The 22,808-nt window shown below is 41.3% G+C and overlaps 1 protein-coding gene across 4 annotated transcripts in view; it reads right to left on the reverse strand.

Annotated features, from left to right (window-relative positions):
- Positions 1 to 22,808, reverse strand: part of Ank2 (ankyrin 2) — a 710,882-nt gene that overhangs the window by 569,718 nt on the left and 118,356 nt on the right. The window contains exon 1 of one of the 4 annotated variants that reach the window (XM_045144491.1): positions 22,537 to 22,563. The exons of the other annotated variants lie outside the window; for them this stretch is intronic. Coding sequence (XP_045000426.1) covers positions 22,537 to 22,548 — 12 coding nt within the window. The 5' untranslated portion in view covers positions 22,549 to 22,563. Of the gene's footprint in view, positions 1 to 22,536; positions 22,564 to 22,808 lie in introns of those variants that run through there. 4 annotated transcript variants of the gene reach the window in all.

Genomic DNA, 22,808 nt, shown 5'->3' on the forward strand with positions numbered 1-22,808 from the left:
GGGTACTCCATCTCACAGAAATAAAGAAAAAGAGCTACAGAGGAGAACCCTACATTCTCCTCTGGCCCCTGTACACATACACATAGGATGCCCACGTCTACACACAGCACACATATACAATTCGCTACACACACAGCAAAAAGAGCGACACTAGAGAAAGGTCAAGTAAAACTAACATCTCAAAAAAAGAAAAAACCCTATTGCACTTTAATACTCAGCTTTGTGTCATGAGGGAAGCTGAATCAGCTGACCTAATAATGTAACAGAGTAGGTGGAGAACAAGCCAGCTTTGAGAGAGTATGGTGACCATGGACGTGGGTGACAGTGGGACAATTAGATCCCGAGAGACAAAACGGCCTCCTATTGCCCATGTTTCCTCCATGTGGATGAATGTCATAGCATAGGCGCCTTGCCACCTCCTCACTATACCTTCCCATGGGATCATAACCAGAAAAGAAGTTGAATATAGGGCCAGGTGTAGTGACACATGCCTTTAATCACAGCACTCAGGAGGCAAAGGTAGGAGGATCACCATGAGTTCAAGGCCACCCTGAGACTACATAATGAATTCCAGGTCAGCCTGGGCTAGAATGTGACCCTACCTTGAAGAGGAAAGAAAAAAAGCTGAGTATAGACAGCAGCATTCCTTCCTTTGTCTCTGAGGGGCGACTGCCAGCAAGGAGTGCCTTCTGTTCTGCCCTGTTTTGTGCAGGTTGTAAAGTAGCTAGTCTAATTTTAGATTCTGCGCTAGGAAGTGAATTTTTCACAACTATAAGGCACATTTTCTAATGGCAGCTAGACTAGTGCGTGCCTTCAGATCTATGGTTTGAAGATGAGAGCTATTAATCTGTCTTTAAGGCCTCCTTAATGTCCTTCAGGCAATGAAATCACATGGGGAGATGCTGATCTGAGAAACAGCAACACACGGGTCCGAGTCAAAACTGAATTCCCAAAAAGCAAGCACAGAGAAACATGCTGCTGATGGCAGAGAAAAGCCGAAGTCATTCTAACACATTCTAACTTAACTCAGGGGAAAAGACTGGCACATGCCACAGGAGAAAACTGGGGAAAGGACAAGAACAACTAGCCCCTGGGTTAGTCAAGGTTGTCCAGAGGAAGAGAGAGAACAGGACAGCTAGATGGACACACAGACAGATTTGAAGAGAGGTGTATGGGAATTAGCTCACATGATTATTAGAGACTATGAGGTGCCATAATTTTTTCCATCTGCAAGTTGGAACACAAGGCCAAAGTCCACAGAGGACAAGGAGAAGTCAATGCTGTAGCTCCCCATATGGGGCCAAAGACCTGAGAATGGGGATGAGGTGGGGGCTGTGATGCTGTATGTCCGTGTATGTGTGTGCAGTGTACATACATGTGTGTGCATGTCCATATGTGCGTGGGGACACACACAGGTGCACATGTGTGAGTACATGTGGAGGCCAGAGGCTGACATTAGCGGTCTTCTTCCGTCACCCACCACTCAAACCCAGAGCTCCTGATCTGGTCGGTCTTGCTAGCCAGCTTGCCATGGGCATTGCTGCCTCAACCTCCTGAGTTCTATGGTTACAGGCAGGTCACCACACCTCCCTCACACTTACGCGGATGATAGGGACTGGTCTCTGGTCTTCATGCCTGTGGAGCAAGTGCTTTATCCAGACATCCATCTTCCCAGCCCTGGGGCTATAACCTTAATGTTGGACTCCAACCAAGACCTTCAGTGTCCAAGGGCAGAAGCAGCTCCAGGGGAGAGACAACTTGTCTTTCCTCTTCCCCTTCTATTCTCTCCTAAACCAGAACAGGTGCAATAAGGCCCACCAATGTATTGGCAAACTTCACTCAATCTACTGACTCAAATGCTTATCTCTTCCAGAAATTCCTTGACAAAACATACCTAGAAATAATGTTCTACCACGTATCAGGGGATCCCTTAGCCCAATCAAGTCAATGTAAAAAATTAACCATCACAACCCAATTTGACCAAACTATGTAGTCTATGTGGGGATGAGAAGCAAGGAATAAAGAATAAGGCTGGAAATGGAAGCTAGAAGCAGATCTTAGAGAAATTGAGATGTTTCTAGGTAGCAACAGGGACACTCTATCCTGAGCAGATCTATGAATGAATATGTGCTACTCTTACTTAAGAAGTACATATTACCTAGCCTGGAAAAGCAGTGGATGTCAAACAAGGAAGAAAATAAACCAGATGGTAAGCCAACTGAGTGCAATGAAATGAGAGACAGACAAACAATATGAGAATTAGTACAGAAGTGAATGGGCAACGATTAAACATAGAGAACAAGGGAGAAGATAGACCTAACTTCAGGATCTCAAATTTGTATAAGACAAAGACTGATATTCCATTAAAAGAATTAGAGAACAAGAGAATGTTGTTGGGGGAGGAGTTATGTTCTGCTTGGTTTTGACACATATACACACATTCTGCCTTAGTGCCAAAATATCTTCTATAAAAATAGCAGATTATGTTGTCAACTCTGAGTGCTTGAATACATCAATTTGTCTGACATGTCACTTTTTTGGGACAGTGCCCCACTTTAACTTGGGCTTCCATGCAGATGCCCCTATAAGCCCCTTACATGGTTCAGTAAACATGGACTATGAAACAACATTCTATCCCACTGATGCCAAAAGAAAGCACTTCGGGGAAAATGCAGTTTTGCTGATCGTTCCACACTGCAGCAGTTGTGTTCATGTTCAAAATAAGAAGACTGCTCCTTTTTATTACAAAATACCATATGCACATCCATCAAACTCTCATTCCATCCTTTATACCGTGATTGAGTCAGAACCAAGGAAGTGGGTTGACCTTTAGTTTTCTACTTTAAATCCACTACACTTAAGAGTCAGTTTAATACCTCTCAATTCAATACAAATGTATTTGATGCCTGTTTTGACAAGCACTAAAGATCAAAGCTAAGTAAGTCAAGATCCCTACCTTTAAGAAGCTCCAAGGCTGGGCCTGTAGCATGTGCCTTTAGTCACAGCACTTGGGAGGTAGAGGCAGGAGGATCACCATGAGTTCAAGGATACCCTGAGACTACATAGTGAATCCTCAGTCAGTCAGGGTTATAGTGAGACCCTACCTTGAAAAACAGAAATGGAGAAGAAGAGGAGGAAGAGGAGGAAGAAGAAGAAGAAGAAGAGGAGGAAGAAAAGAAGCTCTGAGGCTCCGAGTCTAGAAGGTGAGACAATCACATTACATACATAAATGTAACAACAAAAGTGACAGGTGGCAGTGGCAGAGCACTTGCCAAGAACACAAGGCTCTGGGTTCAATTACCAGCACATCAAAAAATTTACATACTAGAAGCATCATAAATATGTTGTAAGGCCTGGAGAGATAGCTCAGTAGTTACAAGTGTTTCCTGGAGTTAGGGGGACGTGGATCAGTGGTGGAGAAATTGACAAGCATGCTGAGGCCTTGGGTTGAGGTTCAGACCCCAGTACTGCAAAAAATAAATTCATCAAATTTAAATGTGTTTCCTGAACAAGGGGACCTGAGATTGTCTGAGTTCGAATCTCTATAACCTAAGTAAACATGGCCATACACTGCTGTAACCTCAGTCTCTTGGGGCAGTGTAGTTTGGAGAATAGCTCGGGCTTGCAAATGGAAAGGTCTGGAACCAGAGACTCCATCAGAAGGAAAAAGCAAGCACATGAGTGATGAAGGGAGACACCTGATATTTGCCTCTGTCCACCACAAGAAAGCACATGAAGCACTGTAGTAGCACATACACATGTGTACATCACACCACACATACATAGAACACACACATGTAAAAAGCCTACATTAAAAAACATGCATAACAGAAAACTACTTCATGTGATACTCAAAGAACAGAACTGACATGTGAGAAGATGGAAGGAATTAACACTCTGAGGTCCTGCTCTGGTCTGGATCTTCCATGCAGGTTCTCTCATTAAATCCACTTTTCTTGTGATGTGGAGATAGGGCCTCCCTATGCTCCACAGGCTACCCTAGAGCTTGCAGTCATCTCGCCTTATTTAACCTTCTGTGTGCTTAAATCACCTTTTTTGTTTGTTTTGAGGTATGTGTGTCTAGTCATGATCTCAATCTGTAGCTCAGGCTAGCCTGGAGCTTAGTATGTACCCCAGCCTTGAATTCATGGCTATCCTCCTGTCTCAGACTTTTAAGTACTAGAATTACAGTTTTGAGCCATCATGCTCAGCTCACTTTTTAAAAATACCTTTATTTATTATTTATTTGCAAGGAGAGAGTATGAGAATGGGCGTGTGCCACTGCACACAAACTCCAGATGCATGTGCTATTCTGTGCATCTGGCTTTATGTGGGTACTGGAAAATCAGACTTTGCAAGTAAACACCTGATCTGCTGAGCCATCTCTCCAGCCCAACTCACTTTTTTTTTTTTTTTTTTTTTGATGAAGGAAGCTATGCTTCAGGTAAGCTCAGTTCATCTTAGCTCCAAAGCTCATCTTTCAGATGAGTGATAATGAGACCAATCAACAATCGACAAACACGAGGTGTGGCTGTGGAAACAGGAGCAAACACAAAACCACAATTACCTGCTAGCACTGAGAGAAAGGATCAGTGAAATATGACTACAGACCCTGAGACTGCGCAATGTGAAGTAGGGTCAGATTCCCTGCAAGGAGACCACAGAAAGGCCATTATGTGAAGTGGTAAAGTTGAAGTTGCAGTGGAGACCCCAGGATAGTAGAGATGCCAGGACCTTAGGATGTCTGCTTGTTGCCAGACAATATATCACAGCAATACGAAAGTAATTAAGGGCTGGAGCAATAGCTTAGCAGTTAAGGCATTTGCCTGCATTTGCCTAAGGACCCCAGTTCTATTTCCCAGGATCCATGTAAGCCAGATGCACAAGGAGGCGCATGTGTCTGGAGTTTGTTTGCAATGGCCAGAGGCCCTGGCGCATCCATTCTCTCTTTCTCTCTGCCTCTTCCTCTGTCTCTCAAAAAAATAAATAAAATATTTTTTAAAAGAGAGTAATTAATACAATGCTTTTTACAAAACAATCTAAACATAGTAGTAAGGTGGCAAGATAGCTTATTGAAAGGTAGTAAGAGTGCCAGGCATGGTGGCACATACATATAATTACAAGAGGCTGAGGCAGGAAAATTATAGCTTTGAGATGAGCCTGGACTACATTGTAGGAAGAAAGGGAGCAGATAAAATGGTAGAAGGCTTATTATTTCAGGAAGTAAAGAGAGTAGGATAAAAGCACCTTGAGGGTCAGATGTAACCGACCCTAAATGGCAAGTAGGGTCTTGATGACTTGAAGGAACTAGAAACTACACAAGGCTTATCTCCCATCTGGATCTGGCTTTCCATCTTACAGCACTAAAGTAAGGAAGGAAGTCAAGGTAAGACTGCTTTATTGATATAGTTTTGGTAGTAGTACTAGGGATCAAACGTAGGACCTTGCACATGCTGCACAAACATTCTATTTCTGACTTATATTCAAAGCCCTCAACTTGGCCTTTGATCCCAGTCCAGAACCTCCAAAGTTAAGGTAAATCCCACAAAAGTCTAAATATTTAAAAGTAACATGCAGGAGTAAGTAAGGCAGCTCAATTGGTAAAGTGCTTTGAGTCCTTTTCCAAGAACCCACATAAAAATGCCAGGAGTAGTGATGCACACTTGTAATACCAGCTCTGGGAAGAGGAAAAAGAAGTCTCCCTGGGGCTTACTGGCTATCCTCTCTAGCCTAATTGGTGAACCAATGAGAGAACTGTCTCAAAAAAAAAAAAAAAAAAAAAAAGATGAAAACATTCCTGAGGCTGTCATCCAGCCTCCACACATACCTACACATGTGTACCCACACATCCACACAAGCACACGCACACACACACACACACACACACACACAATCATACACTTTTTAAGTTAAAAGTAACTTGGAAATCCAGTTTTATCAACTCTTCAACAAAATTTTTCATCTTGATGGATACTTCCAAACTGATGTTGGTGATGCCTCTATTACATGCTGGCAACATAAACTCCAAGAAGACACAAATGAAAAGGAGAGATGATTTCCCAGAAGACACAGAGTCCATCGATCATGTCCCTGCACTTACAACACTCCCATCCGATTTCCCATCCCCAGGAGAGGGTCCAGGTGCACATCCTTCTCTAATTGGCTTCTATTCTCACACCTTCCTCTTAAGTCACCACTTTCTAGGATAATTGATACCTATAAATTCTCACTAGAGTCATTTTTCTTTTACTGAGAAGGCACTTAAATTGCAACCTAAGGAAGAACTATATTCTGTGTTTAACATTTTTCCTGTTGTTTAATAACTAACCCTGTTAGTACATTTCGTGGCGACCATAAATAGGGAACTGGAAAAAAAGCATATTAAGTAAGTGTTTGTCAACATTTGAAGCCCATCTTTGGAAAAAATATACTAATTGTTTATAATTTAAATATTCTAATAATTAAACAACATATCATGTTTTCCTTCTAGACGTTGTCACTGGTTAGAGATTTCAGACTTTATGCTACAGTATTTGATGTTTTCACTATTCCAGATTTTCTCTTGGTTTAAGTCTTTCCTGGCTATGCCCAATGTCATCATTTTTCTGTGTGAAAGTTTACTTTGTGTCATTACATTATTGTCATTTTACAGGCTCACAATTAAGAGACCTTGAACCATGGGGATGTTTGAGCAGTGCTGGGATTGATAAAAAAAATAAATAAATAGAAAAGAAAAACCTACGGGACATTTAGAGTTAAACTGAATGGATTACATTTTACATCATGGATAATCATCAGTTTATGGGAGGCCAGAGATGGAATGCATTGGTTTGAATTAGATGTCCCACAAAAACTCATAGGTTTTGAATGCTTGGTTTATAGCTCATGAAAATTGGGGAAGTGGAACCTTGCTGGAGTTGTTTTTTGAGGGTGGGCTCAGGGGTTTTATAGCCAGCTCTCCTTTGCTAGAGTTTGGCTCACTCTCCAGCTGCTGTTGTCCACCTGATATTGACAAGAAGATGATGCCCAGCCTCCGCTCTACCATCTTTTCCCTGCCGTCATGAAGCTTCTCCTCAAAACTGCAAGCCAAAATAAGCAACTTTCCACCCATCTGCTGTTTTGGTCAGGTGCTTTATCCCAGCAATACAAAGGTAACTACAGTACAATGTAAGCATCCCCACCTAGTGAGTCATTTTCCCAGACTTCCTTACTCTAAATATATGTAATTGAGTTTCCTCAGACTTCAAATAGATAAGAGTATAACTGAATGAATATATTGATGGACAACTGAAATGTACACCTGATATTGAAATGTTGGGATTGCCATACCCTTGGCCCTGAGAAATTTACTTTGGTCAGATATCCTTAAACAAATAATGTATGATTAAATGTGACTCACATCATGATTAAAGATATGAAAAAAGCACCATTAAAATTTTATTGGCACTAAGTGCAGTCCAAATAAGAGCCCAGTAGAGAAGTCTGAGCCCTCTGCCCATCACTATGGGAGCTGTCAGGCAGATGGATCAGTTGGGAGACAGCACTGTCCCCCCAAAAAGGGAAAAGATGACAGTAACTTTTAGATACACTAAAGTCCTATCATTCTAAGATAGTTTTCATCATCAGAAAATGGCTCTAAGGTAATATTGATCATAATAAACTTTCTGCACATATTCAAAAACATTCAAGACACTGGGTTACTTTTCAGAACAATTTTGCTTATATTTTCAGTCACAAAATCAATGTATACATATTATTCTAGATATTTATTTAAAGAAATATATTTTTTCTTGTTTTGGGTTTTTCAATATTTCTCACTTTGGTTTTTATTTACTTATTCTTATTTTTTTTTTCTTTTCACAATTTTTATTAACATTTTCCATGATTATAAAAAATATCCCATGGTAATACCCTCCCTCCCCCCCCCCGCACTTTCCCCTTTGAAATTCCATTCTCCATCATATTATCTCCCCATCTCAATCATTGTACCTACATATGTACAATACCAACCTATTAAGTACCCTCCTCCCTTCCTTTGTTTTGTTTTTTGAGGTGGGGTCACACTGTAGCCCAGGCTAACCTGGAATTCACTAAATTGTCTCAGGGTGGCCTTGAACTCAAGGCAATGCTTCCCAAGTGCTGGGATTAAAGGCATGAGCCACCATGTCTGGCTTTGGTTTTCAATTTTTGGAAGTAGGGTCTCACTCTAGACCAGGCTGACTGGGAATTCACTATCTAGTCTTAGGATGACCTCTAATTCATAATGATTCTCCTACCTCTGCCTCCTGAGTGCTGGGATTAAAGGTGTGCTCCACCACATCTGGCTATACTTTTCTCAATATGAGGTTTCAAAAGCTGAGGGCCTTAAAGTCTAAAGAAACTAAATTCCTAAACTGGGTGTGGTGGCACACGCCTTTAATCCCAGCACTCGGAAGACACAGGTAGAAGGATTGCCATGAGTTTGAGACCACCCTGAAACTACACAGTGAATTCCAGGTCAGCCTGAACTAGAGTGAAACTCTACCTTGAAAAACCAAAAATAGAGAATACTACAGAGTTAGCAATTGGGGAGAGTCAACAGCTCCATAAGCCCCTTTGATTTATTTTTTTCAGGGCAACATGTTTAAGTTTTAGAATGAAAATAACCTCATTAAAGGCATCATGTTTCAAGCTTAATACACTGGTAGCCTTTGATATAATCTTCAAAGTATGTAAAGAGCAAAAAGGAAGGGTGAGGTAGTGTTCAGTGTTTGCCCATCATGCACAAGACCCTGGGTTTCATCCATGGCTATACACACACATGCATGCAAACACACACACACACACACAATTTTATTGCAAGACATATTTGAAGTCATACATGACAGATAAAATGCTCAGTAACCTTTCAGCATGCTAAGGTATAATAGAGATGGAAATATGTGGGATGAATTTTGAAATGTTTATCATTTATATTTAACCAGAACACACGTTAACATGGAATATCTCAATATTTTCGGGTCCAATGTAGTTTCAGTTTGAAACATAATGTTCTAAGACCCTTGTGCTAACTTTAGGAGCTCTCCTTTGTGTGTTGAAAAGGAGTGCTGGGGATCTAATTCAGGGCACACTAAGCAAATACTCTTCCACTGACCTTCACTTTTAATCCAAAACAGTTGCCAGAAAATCAAATGGGAGACCTCAATAGAACTTTTGAAATTTGAAAGAAAACTGAAAAGAAAGTTGAGGAAGGAGTGCTTATTTAAAGAAATTTTCCCATAAAAAACCCTTTGGCAAAACTGAATTGTACATCTCTGTGTCAGACTGAGCAACTCCCCAAAGGTGTCCACCTCCTAATCCTTGTAATCCATGAATGTTACCCCTTTAGATGGCAAAAGGGATTTTGCAGATGTGATTACATTATGGGTTTTGAGAATATCAAGAATTGTTCAGGTGACCGGCATCACTAGAGTCCTTCCGTGAGACAGGCAAGAAGGAGAAAGTAAAATCATGACTAACCCAGTGGCTGGAGTGCTATGCTTTCAAGAGGGAGAAAGGAAAGGAGCCAGGGGCCAGGAAAGGGAAGCAACTTGAGAATCTGGAAAATGCAAGAAAACAGATTTTCACTAGAGCCTTAGGAGACACTAAAATCCTGTGGTCACTTTGGTTTCAGCTTCATGACACATTCCCATTAGAGTTTCTGATTTCCATACGGTACAATAATAAATTAACATTTTTATTTTATTTTATTTTATTTTATTTTATTTACTTATTTGTTTGACAGAGAGAATGAAGTAGAAACAGAATGGGCATGCCAGGGCCTCTAGCCATTGCAAACAAACTCAAAACATATGAGTCACCTTGTGCATCTGGCTTATGTGGGTACTGGGCATCAAACCTGGGTCCTTAGGCTTTGCTGGCAAATGCCTTAACTGTTAAGCATCTCTCCAGCCCTAAATTAGCATTTTTGTTGTTGTTGTTGAGGTAAGGTCTCACTCTAGCCCAGGCTGACCTCAAACACAATGATTCTCCTACCTCAGTCTCTCAAGTGCTGGGATTAAAGGCATGTGCCACCACACCCAGGTAATTTTGCATTGTTTTAAGCCACTTACTATTGGAATTTGCTACAACAGTAATAAGAAACTAACATAATATCTGATAGCTAAATGGAAAGCAATAATTTGTATGAATGGTAACTATTGAGGCTGAACTACTGCTTTCTTCAGTGGGAATTTCACTTGAGCAGCACTGTCTGAGGAGCAAACTGTTGCTGGCTTGGCTTCTTCCCGAGGATGTCCATCTATGGCTCCTGCTGCTGTGCCGCCACCATCCTCCACTGACTCCAGGTTCTTCAGCCTTTCACTGTGGATCAAATACTAGCATTTCTCCAGAGGACTGCTGAGCCCTCAGCCTGGATAGAGACTGCAGAGGCATCCAACTTCACAGCCTGAATGCTGGTGCTCTGCCTCCCCAACATGTAGAAGGCCATCACTGCACTCCCCACCTGCTCTCATGTGTCAGCCCTGATGGGGAGGCCTCTTTTATAATACCGATGCATATGATAAGTTCTGCTCCTCCAAAGCACCCCACTAGAAACTAGTTTCTCCCAGTGGGAGAAGTCTGAAGCAAGTGGGCAATGGACTACCCATTTATTTAAAAGAAAGAGAGAGAAAATGGGCACACTAGGGCCTCTAGCCAGTGCAAATAAACTCTAGATGCATACACCACTTTGTGCATCTGGCTTATGTGGGTACTGGGGGAAATCAAACCTGGGTCCTTGGGTTCTGCAGGCAAGCACCTTAACTGCTAAACCATCTCTTCAGCCCAGCTTTTGTTTAATTGAATTTATTAGGTTTTCTTTTAATATAAACACAAGAAAGAAAAATGATATAAATTGTGGCCGTCTTTTCAAAATAAAACTACAATTAATACTTGAATCTTCAAGCTCAGTATACACCCAGCTTTTTTAAGTGGGATCTTGAATCCACCACAGCTCCTCAGGCTTGCAAACTAAGCCCTATCAAATGAGCTAGCCCCCAAGCTTCCTATGCTTTATTTTGTTGTTGTTGTTGTTTTTGTTTTACACTGACCATGTGCCTACCTTTTATTTTATTTTTTTTTAATTTAATTTATTAGTTTTCTTTTCAGCAAATACAGGCAGTTTGGTACCATTGTTTAGGCTCATCCATGATCTACCCCCGCCCATTGGACCCTCCTTGTTGATGTACATGGGTCATGCATTGTGGAGTTAGCCCACAGTTATTAGTACGATAAATGTCTCTGCATATCATGACCCAACATGTGACTCTGACATTCTTTCCGCCCCCTCTTCCACAAAATTTCCCTGAGCCATGTTGGGTTCATTTTTGGTCTGCTTCAGTGCTGAGGTGTTGGGGGTCTCTGAGGCTCTGGCTCTCTGATTTGGTAGGAGTTGATTTTTCTCTGTGTTGCCTATGCTTTATTTTTTAGTAACTCAATTACTGTAAGACCTTTCATGCCATCCATACAGAATGCTGTTTTGTTGGGATCTTGTTTTAGACATTTAAAAATATACTTTTACTATCCTTGGTGTCAGGCTTCAGACACATACCAGAGGCAGGAGAGTCTCAAGTTCAAGATCAGCCTGGGCTACATAGCAAGACACTATCTCAGACAAACATGGAGTGGAATGATTGACTACCCTTGTGTGAAGCCCTGGGTTTGATCACCAGTACTGTTTAAAAGAGGAAGGAAGAAAGAAAAGTATGCTCTTAACTGTGGTGTTCAAGTGCCATTGAAAAAATAGGCTACAGAAGATTCTGCAGTGAGTTTTCCCATCTTGCTGTTGAAGTGCCAACTCTGTGATTCAAATCCTGCCCTTGGGGCTTAATGTTATTGGGTTTTATAACAAATTAAATATTAAACCATCCATAATAGTGAATGAAGGAAATACTAAGCCATCTTTAATAGAGAATGAAGCTGAGTTGAAAAGGAGATTTTCATCATTTTATAGTTATAAAAATATTTTATTTTGCTCATAAGACTTTTTCTGTATTGTAAATCCTGTGTATACTGAAACTCAGTTGATATGTATAATAGCAAATTAATTCTAATTCTAAAGCTACTTCTGAAATAATACTGCAGAATTTTACAAGCTTCATCCCAGTATTGCATGGTATTCAATTTCAGAATAAACCAAGTCCAGTGAGAACATTTGGCCCAGATGTTACTAAAAATAATTGTTGCCCTAAAATTTCACACAGAGAATAACATTCCATGTTCTGCTATTTGTTATGCAGTCTTGCTTCATTTTCCATGTGAGACTGCAAAGAAAAAAAAAAAAACATGAAAAGTATTTTTAAAGGATATGCACTGTTATAAATTCTAATATCCTGCTTCAGGTCAATCTAATGTATTTTTTGTTGTTGTTGTTATAAAATAGCAACTGTATACATGTGTTCAGACCATCTGTTCAAAACAAAAGTTCAAGTTGGAAAAATGATAAAGTCTCCCTGGAGACAGCTAGCAGCTTTCCCAAGTAGTTTTAATGGATGCAATGTGATCTATGAGTGGTTGGGTTTTAAAGCCAGCCTCATTTGGACATGGGACAATGTGGTGATTTGAATATAAATTTATGTCCCCCAATAGGCTCAGGCATTTTTGATTAAGATTAAATCTCCAGCAGGTAGAGTCCTACTGGAAGTGGCATGTCACGGGGTAGATCTTGAGTTCAATCATAAGAAGTATGTAGAGAGCCAGTTTGAGCTCTGGCTGTGCTTGCTGGTGTTGTCTTTTCTGTCTGGATATATGCTGAAGTGAGCCAGCTTCTTCCTCCATGATGAAGCTTCCCCTGGACTCTGTAAGCCTGAAGTAAATCCCTTCCTCCCACAAGCTGCTTCTGCTCAGGTGTTTGTCCCAGCAACGAAAACATAACTGCAACAGACAGTTTAAAGGTGGGTCTTAGTTTCAGTTTAAGCCACAGAAATAATGAAGAGAATTCTCAGTAGCTTGGAATACAGAAAGAAAATGTTTTAATCAGAATAAGCCAAACAAGAGGTATGGGATAAAGGGAGAATATAGTGACCTGATGTGTCAGTCTTAAGGTCCCAGTACCACTAAGCAAGCATCTTTAACTGCTGAGCAATCTCTCCAACCCTCCCAGAACCTCTGAACCCTAGAACTTTAGAATGTTGATGTGATGATTTGAATGTAAAATGCCCCCATAGCCTCAAGTGTTTGTAATTAAGCCTCCTTCTTAGTCCCCAGCTGGGGTAGCCTTTGAAAGGTGGATCCTTGCTAAAGGAGGTATGTTGCTAATGGCAAGACCTTTACGTTTTTATTTTGGTGGGGGGGTAAGTTGAAGCAGGTTCTCACTCTAGCCTATGCTGACCTGGAACTCATTTTGTAGCCATAATGACCTTAAACTCACAGTGTTTTTCCTACCTCAGTACTGGAATTAAAGATGTGTACTACCATGCTAGGTAAGACCTTGAGTTTTATTATTCTAGACCACTGGGTATACAGAGCTAGCCGGGGCTGACTCTTGTTGTGCCTACCCTGCTGCTGGTAGATGAAGATATGAGCTGGTTGCCTGTTTGTATCATGCTCTCCCTGCAATGATGAAGCCTCCATACATAAAACCTGTAAACAGAAATAAACTCTTTCATCCCATAGACTGCTTCTAGGCTGGTGTTTTGTCCCAGCAACGAAAAGGTAATTGCTACAGTTGTCTAGGATAGATGGCTGTAGAGTTCTGATTCAGCGATGGCATGGCAATTTTGCAATATACATTAAACAGGACACCACAGTAGGTGTAGGCAGTAACTGATGATCAATTGCAATTAGTAATTCGTTCTGATACACGATGCTCCCAGGTTCTTTTACAAATTATGATTTTTAAATTTTTATTCTTATTCTTCATTTCTTGAGGTTGGGTCTTGCTATAGCCCAGGCTGACCTGGAATTCACTATGTGGACTCAGCCTGGCCTTGAACTTACAGCGATCCTCTTACCTCTTCCTCTCGAGTGCTGGGATTAAAACCATGCACCACCATGCCTAGCTCCCTGATCCAGGCCTGATGGCCTGGATCCCATTCCCAACTACCCACATAAATCCAGGTGCACAGTGGTGCATGCACCAGCATTCATATGCATGGACGAGACCCTAGCATACCTCCACACACATAAATAAGTAAAACATTGAAAATCACTAAAATGTCATTACAATAGTTGAGAATAATGAAGTTCATTCTTTTTTGTTTGTTTGTTTGTTTTTAAAGAAGCAGGGTCTTGCTCTAGCCGAGGCTGACCTAGGACTCTGCAGACCGCATATTGGCAGTCAGTCTTGAATGCTAGGACTAAAGGCATCATGTCTGGCTAAGGCACCATTTTTTAAAATATTTTATTTTTATTCATTTATTTATTTATTTGACAGAGAAAGAGGGAGGGGGAGAGAGAGAGAGAGATAATGGGCATGCCAGGGCCTCCAGCCACTGCAAACGAACTCCAGATGCATGTGCCCCTTGTGCATGTGGCTAATGTGGGTCCTGGGGAATCGAACCAAACTCAGGTCCTTTGGCTTTGCAGGCAAATGCCTTAACTGCTAAGCCATCCCTCCAGCCCCATAAGTTTTTTCCAAGGTAGAGTTTCACTTTAATCCAGGCTGACCTGCAACTTAAATATATATATATATATATTACTTATTTATTTATTAGAGGAAGTGCAGAGGACAGAGAGAGAAAATGAGAGAATGAGTGCTTCCTGACCCTGCACATAAACTCCACTTTATGCATCTGGCTTTACATGGGCACTGGGGAATCAAACCTGGACTATCAGGCTCTGTAAGCATCTTTAACCTTTGAGTCATTTCTCCAGCCACAGGACTCATTCATTTTTTTTTAATTTTTTTAAATTATTTATTTATTTATTTGAGAGTGACAGACACAAAGAGAAAGACAGATAGAGGGAGAGAGAGAGAATGGGCGTGCCAGGGCTTCCAGCCTCTGCAAACGAGCTCCAGACGCGCGTGCCCCCTTGTGCATCTGGCTAACGTGGGACCTGGGGAACCGAGCCTCGAACCGGGGTCCTTAGGCTTCACAGGCAAGCGCTTAACCACTAAGCCATCTCTCCAGCCAACAGGACTCATTCTTAACACAGTCCAATACATAGTCTATTTTTCAATTTTCCTGACTTGGGAGTTGAATTAAAGCTACCCAGGGAATCTATTCAGTCTCTTTCAATCTCTAGTTCTCTCCCTTTAGAAAAGAGTCATTTATTTGAGAAATGAGGCTATTTGACTTGCCAAATCTTCATCATCTGGATTTGGTGGTTGTTTGTTGCAGCTACTGTTTGACTTATTCCTCTATCTCTTGCTTTTGAGGTGAGACTAGACTCAGGTTCAATATTTTTGGATAGGACCCTCTAGGGGTGGTACTCGATTGGTTCTTGGAGGACCTTCAGAGACCCCATGGCTTAGGGGAGGATTTGGGTCCTGTTAGCCTAGGTCAACCATCATAGAGTTCCTCATCAATATTTCACCTAATGTTTTTGTAACCCAGTGATTATTAATTGCTTAAGCCTCTAAAGGGTCCTGTAAGAGTTGCAAAGTTATTTTCTAATTTTCATTATCTTTGCTTTAATTACCTAAAATTGTTCCATGAGAAGATCCCCTCATTATCTGATTACCCTGAATACTTGACCTTTTTAAATACTACATAGCATTTTACTGTACCTTCATCAAACAAATCCTCCCTCTCTTCATGGATATTTAGAATGGTTCTTTTTGCTATTTCCTGAATATTTTTCCATACTGTATTTTCTCTTATGCTTAAGGTTTTTTTGTTGTTTATTTCTTTATTTTTATGAGAGAGAGGATTTTTTTTTTATGAGAAAGAAAGAGAACTGCTGTGCCAGGTCATCCAGCCGCTACAATTGAACTCCAGGCGCATGTGCCACCTTCTGCACATGTTCCACCTTGTGCACACGCCACCTTTTGCAACTGGCTTATGTGGGTTCTGGGGAGTTGAACATGGATCTTTAGGCTTTGCAGGCATGCACCTTAACTGCTAAGCCATCTCTCCAGACTTGCTAATTTTTTTTATTTATTTGAGAGTGACAGACAGAGAGAGAAAGGCAGAGAGAGAGAGAGAGAAAGTGAGAGAATGGGTGAGCCAGGGCCTCCAGCCACTGCAAACAAACTCCAGATGCTTGCGCCCCCTTGTGCATCTGGCTAACGTGGGTCCTGGGAAATCTAGCCTGGAATAAGGGTTCTTAGGCTTCACAGGCAAGTACTTAACAACTAAGCCATTTCTCCAGCCCCAGACCTGTTTATTTTTGAGACAGGGTCTCACTCTGTAGTCTAGGCTAGCCGGGAACTCACTATGGAGCCCAAAATGGCCTTGAACTCATAAGGCTTCTCTTGCTTCAGCCTTATAAAGTGCTGGGATGACAAATGTATGTCATCGTGTTTGACTTAACATTTATAATGAATAACAAATTAAGGAACTTTAATTTAAAAAAAGGATTATTGGAATGTTTTTACTCCATTCATACTATTTTAATATGATTAGTCTTTATGGAAGTCCATCTAATCATAGCTCCTTACCCAGGATATTCGTGCACACTGGGACAACCTACTTTTTGTTGATGTCATTTGTCTATTTATTTATTTATTGAGGTAGAGTCTCGCTAAAGCCCAGGATGACCTTGAATTCACTATATAATCTCAGGATGGCTTCTAAGTCACAGAGATCCTCCTACCTCTACCTCCTGAGTGCGGGGATTAAAGGCACGCACCACCACACCTGGCTGTTTTGTCTTTTTCAAGGCAAGCTCTCACTCTGGCCCAGGCTGGTACAGCTACTTCTAAGGGTGCCCTGGTGCAGAAAGGACCAGGCAGGAAGCAAACAATATTGCATTGAAAGCTTGAGTTTCAACACTGGGGTACATTCCTCTCCTCCTCTGACTTGCCCTCCCTGCCTCAACATGACTCCCAGTTCATATTTTCTTATTTGAAAGTTATCCTGATGGGAATCTGAAATCTGTATTACATCCAGTGTTCCGTCTAAACTCAATGTAGGAACTAAGACACAATGCAATCATGATGAATGTCTCATCACTGGAGAATATATTTTCTTTTAACTGATTAATGGAAGCTAGTGTTCTCATGTCCTCTTGATATTGTTTGTTCCTATATATTCATTTTTACCTTTACATTTTCTGTTCTTTTGTGGGGGGTATGGGGCCAGTTTCATGTAGTCTTGGCTGACTTTGAACTTGCTATGTAGCCAAGATGACATTGGCTACTAATGATTCTTCTGCCTCCATGTCCTGAGAGCTGGGATTACAGGTGTGTGCTACTCTGCTTGGCGTATGTATGCTTAGGAATCTCACCTAGAACCCTGTGTATGCTAGGCAGGCATTCCACCAACTGAGCTACATCGCCAGCCTATGCTGTTTATCTTTTTAACATCCTAGGCCTTCACTCTCTTCATCCTCTTTCTCCATCAACAAAGGCTGGTTTTCTCTCCTTTCCCTTTAGACTTTAGGCTTCTGGCTCTTCTCCTTGCTTTCACCTTTCAATTCTCAGACATGCCATGTATCCATGATGTGAGAAGTTTTGCCCCACTTCAAGAATAACACTGGCCATTTGATGGATGATGCCAGACTTTCTTAGCATTAACTCCTTTCTCTTTCCTGTGTGCCTAAGTAAAGCTGACTGGTTCCATACTTTCCATCTCCAGAGCCCAAGTTTTTAGATGTATCAGATTCAGAAAGGGTGTGTTGAAGATAAGCTAGAGTCAGCTTTGCAGACTGGGAAAGAACAATTGGCTTCCGCTGTTCAGGATCAAGCTGCCTTTGTGTGAAATCTGCTGTGCAGGAGCACTCACATATTTCAGGAACAGCCTGGATGACAAGAGCTACTTTTGGTCATTCTAGTATGTGCCTTCTGTCTGTTTTGATCTAAGGCTATCTTGAATGTCTGTTGACACTTTAAACCACTTTAAAGAGTGGTTGATGCTAAATATTTTGACAAATTTTGAATGGCTGTCCTCTAGCATGGAAGTGTGGTTTGGTGAAGATACATGCCATCCGGTGTACTGATTGAGACCTGGAGCATTACCAACTCCCACAGAATGATATTGCTTCTTAATAGAAAGTCAAGTATAAATGGAAGGGAGGGCTGTGGATGTGGCTCAGTGGTATAGCATTTGCTTAGCACATAGAAGACCCTGAGTCCAATCCCAGTACTATAGATGAAAATAAATAAAGTAATGAGAGAAGACCTGAGAATGGGAACAGCTTATTTTGTTTTTCTATAATTTTTGTAAATAATTAATCTACAACCAACAAATCCTAAATTAGAGACAAACTTTAAAATAATAAGGATGCCTGGCATGGTGGTACATGCTTTTAATCCCAGCATTTGGGAGGCAGAAATAGGAGGCTCACTGTGAGTTTAAGGCTAATCTGAGATTACATAGTGAATTTCAGGTCAGTCTGGGCCAGAGTGAGAGCCTACCTCAAAAAACAATAAATAAATAAAAATTAAACAATGACCCATGGGTAGGCATTTAATATATATATATATATATATATATATATATATATATATATATATATATATATTTATGAGTGGGAGGGGGAAGGGAGAGAGGAGGTATGGGCATGTCAGGGTCTCTTGATGCTATAAACAAACTCCGGGCACATGCACTACTTTGTGCATCTGGCTTTACATGTGGGGTAGGGAATGGAAACCTGGCCATTATGCTTTGCACGAAAGTGCCTTTCAATATTGAGCCATCTCCCAGCCCCTATTTATTTATGTTTTGGATTGAAGGAAGACTTTTAAGATAACTGTCTTCAGTTCAGCCATTGAATTTTTTCCCCTTCTTTCCCTCCCTCCTTCTTTTTTTCCTTCCCTTCCACCCTCCCTTCCTTTCTTTCATCCTTTCATGGCAGGGATTTGCAATGTGGCCCAGACTAGCCTCATTACTCATGCTCCCCGCTGTCTTAGCCTTTTAAATGCTGGGATTATTGTTGCCTGCCACCACAACTAGATAAAATAAATGTCTTATTCATTTATATACTTTTTGGTTGTTTTTGTGAAGCAGTATCTAATGTAGTCTGGTGCTCTTCAAGCTTGCCATTGTAGCCAAGGCTGTCCTTGACTTCCTGATCTTGTGTCCACCTTTCAAATGCTGGAATTACAGGGATGTGACAGCATGTCCAGCTTCTTCTACAATAGGCTTATTTATTTACTTACTTACTTATTTGAGAAAACGAGAGAGGGAATGGGCACGCCAAGCTATTTTGCTGCTGCAAGTGTACCACTTCTGCATGTGCTACTTCATGCCTCTGACTGTATGTGGGCACTGGGGAACTGAACCCAGACCATCAGGCTTTGCACCCAAGTACCTTTGACTACTTAGCCATCTCTGCAGCCTGAAATAGTTTTAAAAGAACTTTTCCAAAGAAAGGATTCTCAAGCACAGAGAATGTACAAGATTAAAATTTAATCACTGCCTAGGTATGGTAATCACAGTGGCTGAGGCAGGAGAAAAATGAGCTAAATGTCACCTGGGCTACATGGCACAAAACAAGCAAACAAAACCCAAACCAAGGAATAACAACATAAAGCCACTTACTGCTTTCTCCTGCCAGCATTCTGCCTCTTTGTATATTATGCAATGCACTGTTGTTCCCAACTCTGAAGGACAAGTGTGTCTTTCCTCCTGCTGTCATTCATTCTCCTGTACTTTATTGAGCAATCACTATTGATACCGCTGATGCCTTGAGCTAGAGATACACAGTCTGCCCTCTGTCCTGCTTTTAGCTGACTCCAGGTTGTGCCTGGAAGGGCAGGTTCCCAGAGAGTGGTTTGCAGAGCAGTTGCAGAGCCTCCCCGGGGCCACCTGCACTGCTCACATTTTTCATAATGGTCCATTTGAGCATTGATATCTTTTCCTTTTTGCCAAAATAATGTCCTTCCTCCCTGTGGACTTTGTAAGAACACTTCTGGAAGCTCTGACCAACTGCCCTTGTAAATTCCTTTAGAGAAGAAATTACATACTTCTCTTTGCTCTTACCTTATAATCTAGATGCACATGCAACCCTCTTCATAGCAGATTTTGTCCTTCACTGCCTGAAGTGAAGGCAAGATATACTATTTTTACAGACAAAGTTACCACATTTTATTCTTTAAGCAAGTGTACGATACAAAGAAATATTCACAGTGCATTTTTAGAAGGCTAAACAACCTTTCAGCTATGTAAAAAAAAAAATTTATGTTCAAGCTAGGTGTGGTGGTGCATGCCTTTAATTCCAGCACTTGGGAGGCAGAGATAGGAGGATTGCTGCGAGTTCAAGGCCACCTTGAGACTACAGAGTGAATTCTGAGCTAAAGTGAGACCCTACCTCAAAAAAAATGTTCAGATTATCTAAAGGTATCAATGGGAAAAAAAAAAGTTTGGGCCTAGCTCAGTGGTAAAGCAGTTACCAAGCATATGTGAGGCCTTGGGTTCAATTCCCAGCACTGTAAAGGTGTTGCTGTTGTGTATTAAGTAACTGTGGGCAACTAACTGCAAATGTAAGAAGGGTTGGCAAGGAAATATACATTCAAGGTGAATATAAGCTATTGACATGATATAATTTGTCTTGCCTTCTCTTTCACCAATTAAGCAGTGTCTTTCCATATTGTCCCAGATGGTATACACCACGCTTGAAACAGATCTGAATGCACCTATGTGGAAGTGGGTGGACTATCAGACTATTCTTTCTAGCTTCTAGTGGGGTGCTTCAGATGTTCTTAAATAAATAAATAAATAAATACTCTGGGCATGGTAACAAACCAGAGTGTTGGACCACTCAAGTGATGCTGCAAAAGGGACAAAGATGATATTATGCCTGTCAGACCTTCAGTAATAAATGTTTTATGAGTATCTTATATTACTTTGATTGCCTTTAGGAAGTCCTTGATCATTTCACTGTAAGTCAAACTGACTACAAAGCCACCATATTTTGGATAAATTTCAAAGGACTATTCTATCAAGAATAAGGCACTGGAAGCTGGAAAGATGGCTTACCTGTAAAGCCTAATGACCCAGGTTTGACTCCCTAGTACTCACAGAAAGCCAGATACACAGAGACACATGCATCTGGAGTTTGTTTGCAGTGGCTAGAGGCCCTGGCATGCCAATTCTCTCTCATTCTCATTCATTCTCATTCTCTCTCTCTCTCTCTCTCTCTCTCTCTCTCTCTCTCTCTCTCTCTCTCTCTCTCTCTCCTCTTTATCTCTCTGCTTGCAAGTAAATAAATAAAAAGAGGGCCAGGCGTGGTGGCATGCCTTAAATTCCAGCAGAAGTGGGAGGATTGCCATGAGTTCAAGGCTACCCTGAGACTACATAGTGAATTCCAGTTCAGCCTGGGCTAGAGTGATACCCTACCTCAAATAACTTAAAAAAAAAATTGAAAGAAGAAGGCCCTGGCTGAAGAGATGGCTCAGTAGTTAAAGGTGTTTGCTTGCAGAACCTTTCAGCCCAGGTTCAATTCCCCAGTAACCAGACAAGGCCAGATGCATAAAGTGGCCCATGCATCTGGAGTTTGTTTGCAGTGGCCCCAGGGGCCCAAAAGAATAAGGCCCCATAATACTAAAGTTTTTGAAATCTTATGTTTTCATTAAGAACATTCTGTGGCGATTATCCTCTGGATACCTAGAGTAGAAGTAGCAAGCACATATTGATTTTAATAATCTCCCACATCTTTTAACCATATTATACCCTAACTTATTAAAAATTAAACCTAATCCAAAATAAAAGTATTTTTTCTACAAGTACACATCCCCCTCCATCACATTTGTGTACTGTACATAGAGAAGTCTCTGTGGCAACCTTCATACTTGTGTCCACAATTCTAATGCAATTGCACCTCAAAGCAACAGGAGTAAACTATAAGAGATAGAGCCTTTGAGTTAGAAAGAGCTGCCTGGAATCTCTTCATGTAGCCAGAGCAAGTTCACTCTAATGTCTATGGGGTGTCCATAAGTGAAGTGTTGTTACAGAGCCTTGCAGCTGGAAGGTGCTCTCAGCATATGACAGTGATAGGACACAGAACATGCTACCCCAAAATATGCCATGCTGGCATTTGAGGAAACCAAAGCAGCAAAGGCACTCTCTGGCCTTGTCCTGCCCATAATCTCATCTGGGATGGATAGGACAGCTCAGTGGTTAAATGCACTTACAGCACAAGGCTGTTGACTAGATTTTGGATCACCAGAACCCAAGTAAAGCTGGACACAAGTAGTGCATGGGCCTGAAATCTTAACATACCTATGGCAATGAGAGGAGGAGTCAGGACAATCCTGAAGCTTATAGAATAGCTAGTCTGGCATCTCAATGGCAAATATCAAGAGAAACCCTGTCTCAAACAGGATAGAAGGTGAGGACCTGATATTCTGAGGTTGTCCTTGGACTTCCATATGTGCACCATACATCTGTAGGCCCTATACATACGCATTCCACACACACAAACGAGAACTCCCAAGAGGTGACCCCTATATGAAGAGGGAAGGAATGCCCTTACCTTTGAAGACATGGGGCCAGTAGAAGAATCTGAGTGCACAGGCCCCACAAGTCCCTCTCTGGCATTGCCAGCAGCGTCATCTTCTCAGTGCTTGAGCACTCTTATCAAAGCCGAGCACACAGACACTCATCCACTGCTTCATCCGCTCTTTATTCCTAAAGACTCCTAAGTCATAGAAGACTTATGTTTAAGCCAGGCATGGTGGTTCATGCCTTTAATCTAAACACTTTGGAGCAACAGCAGCCTAGGCTAGAAGGAGACACTGCCTCAAA

The sequence above is a fragment of the Jaculus jaculus genome, chromosome 2 (assembly GCF_020740685.1).
Source record: "Jaculus jaculus isolate mJacJac1 chromosome 2, mJacJac1.mat.Y.cur, whole genome shotgun sequence".
NCBI classification, from domain to species: Eukaryota; Metazoa; Chordata; class Mammalia; order Rodentia; family Dipodidae; genus Jaculus; species Jaculus jaculus.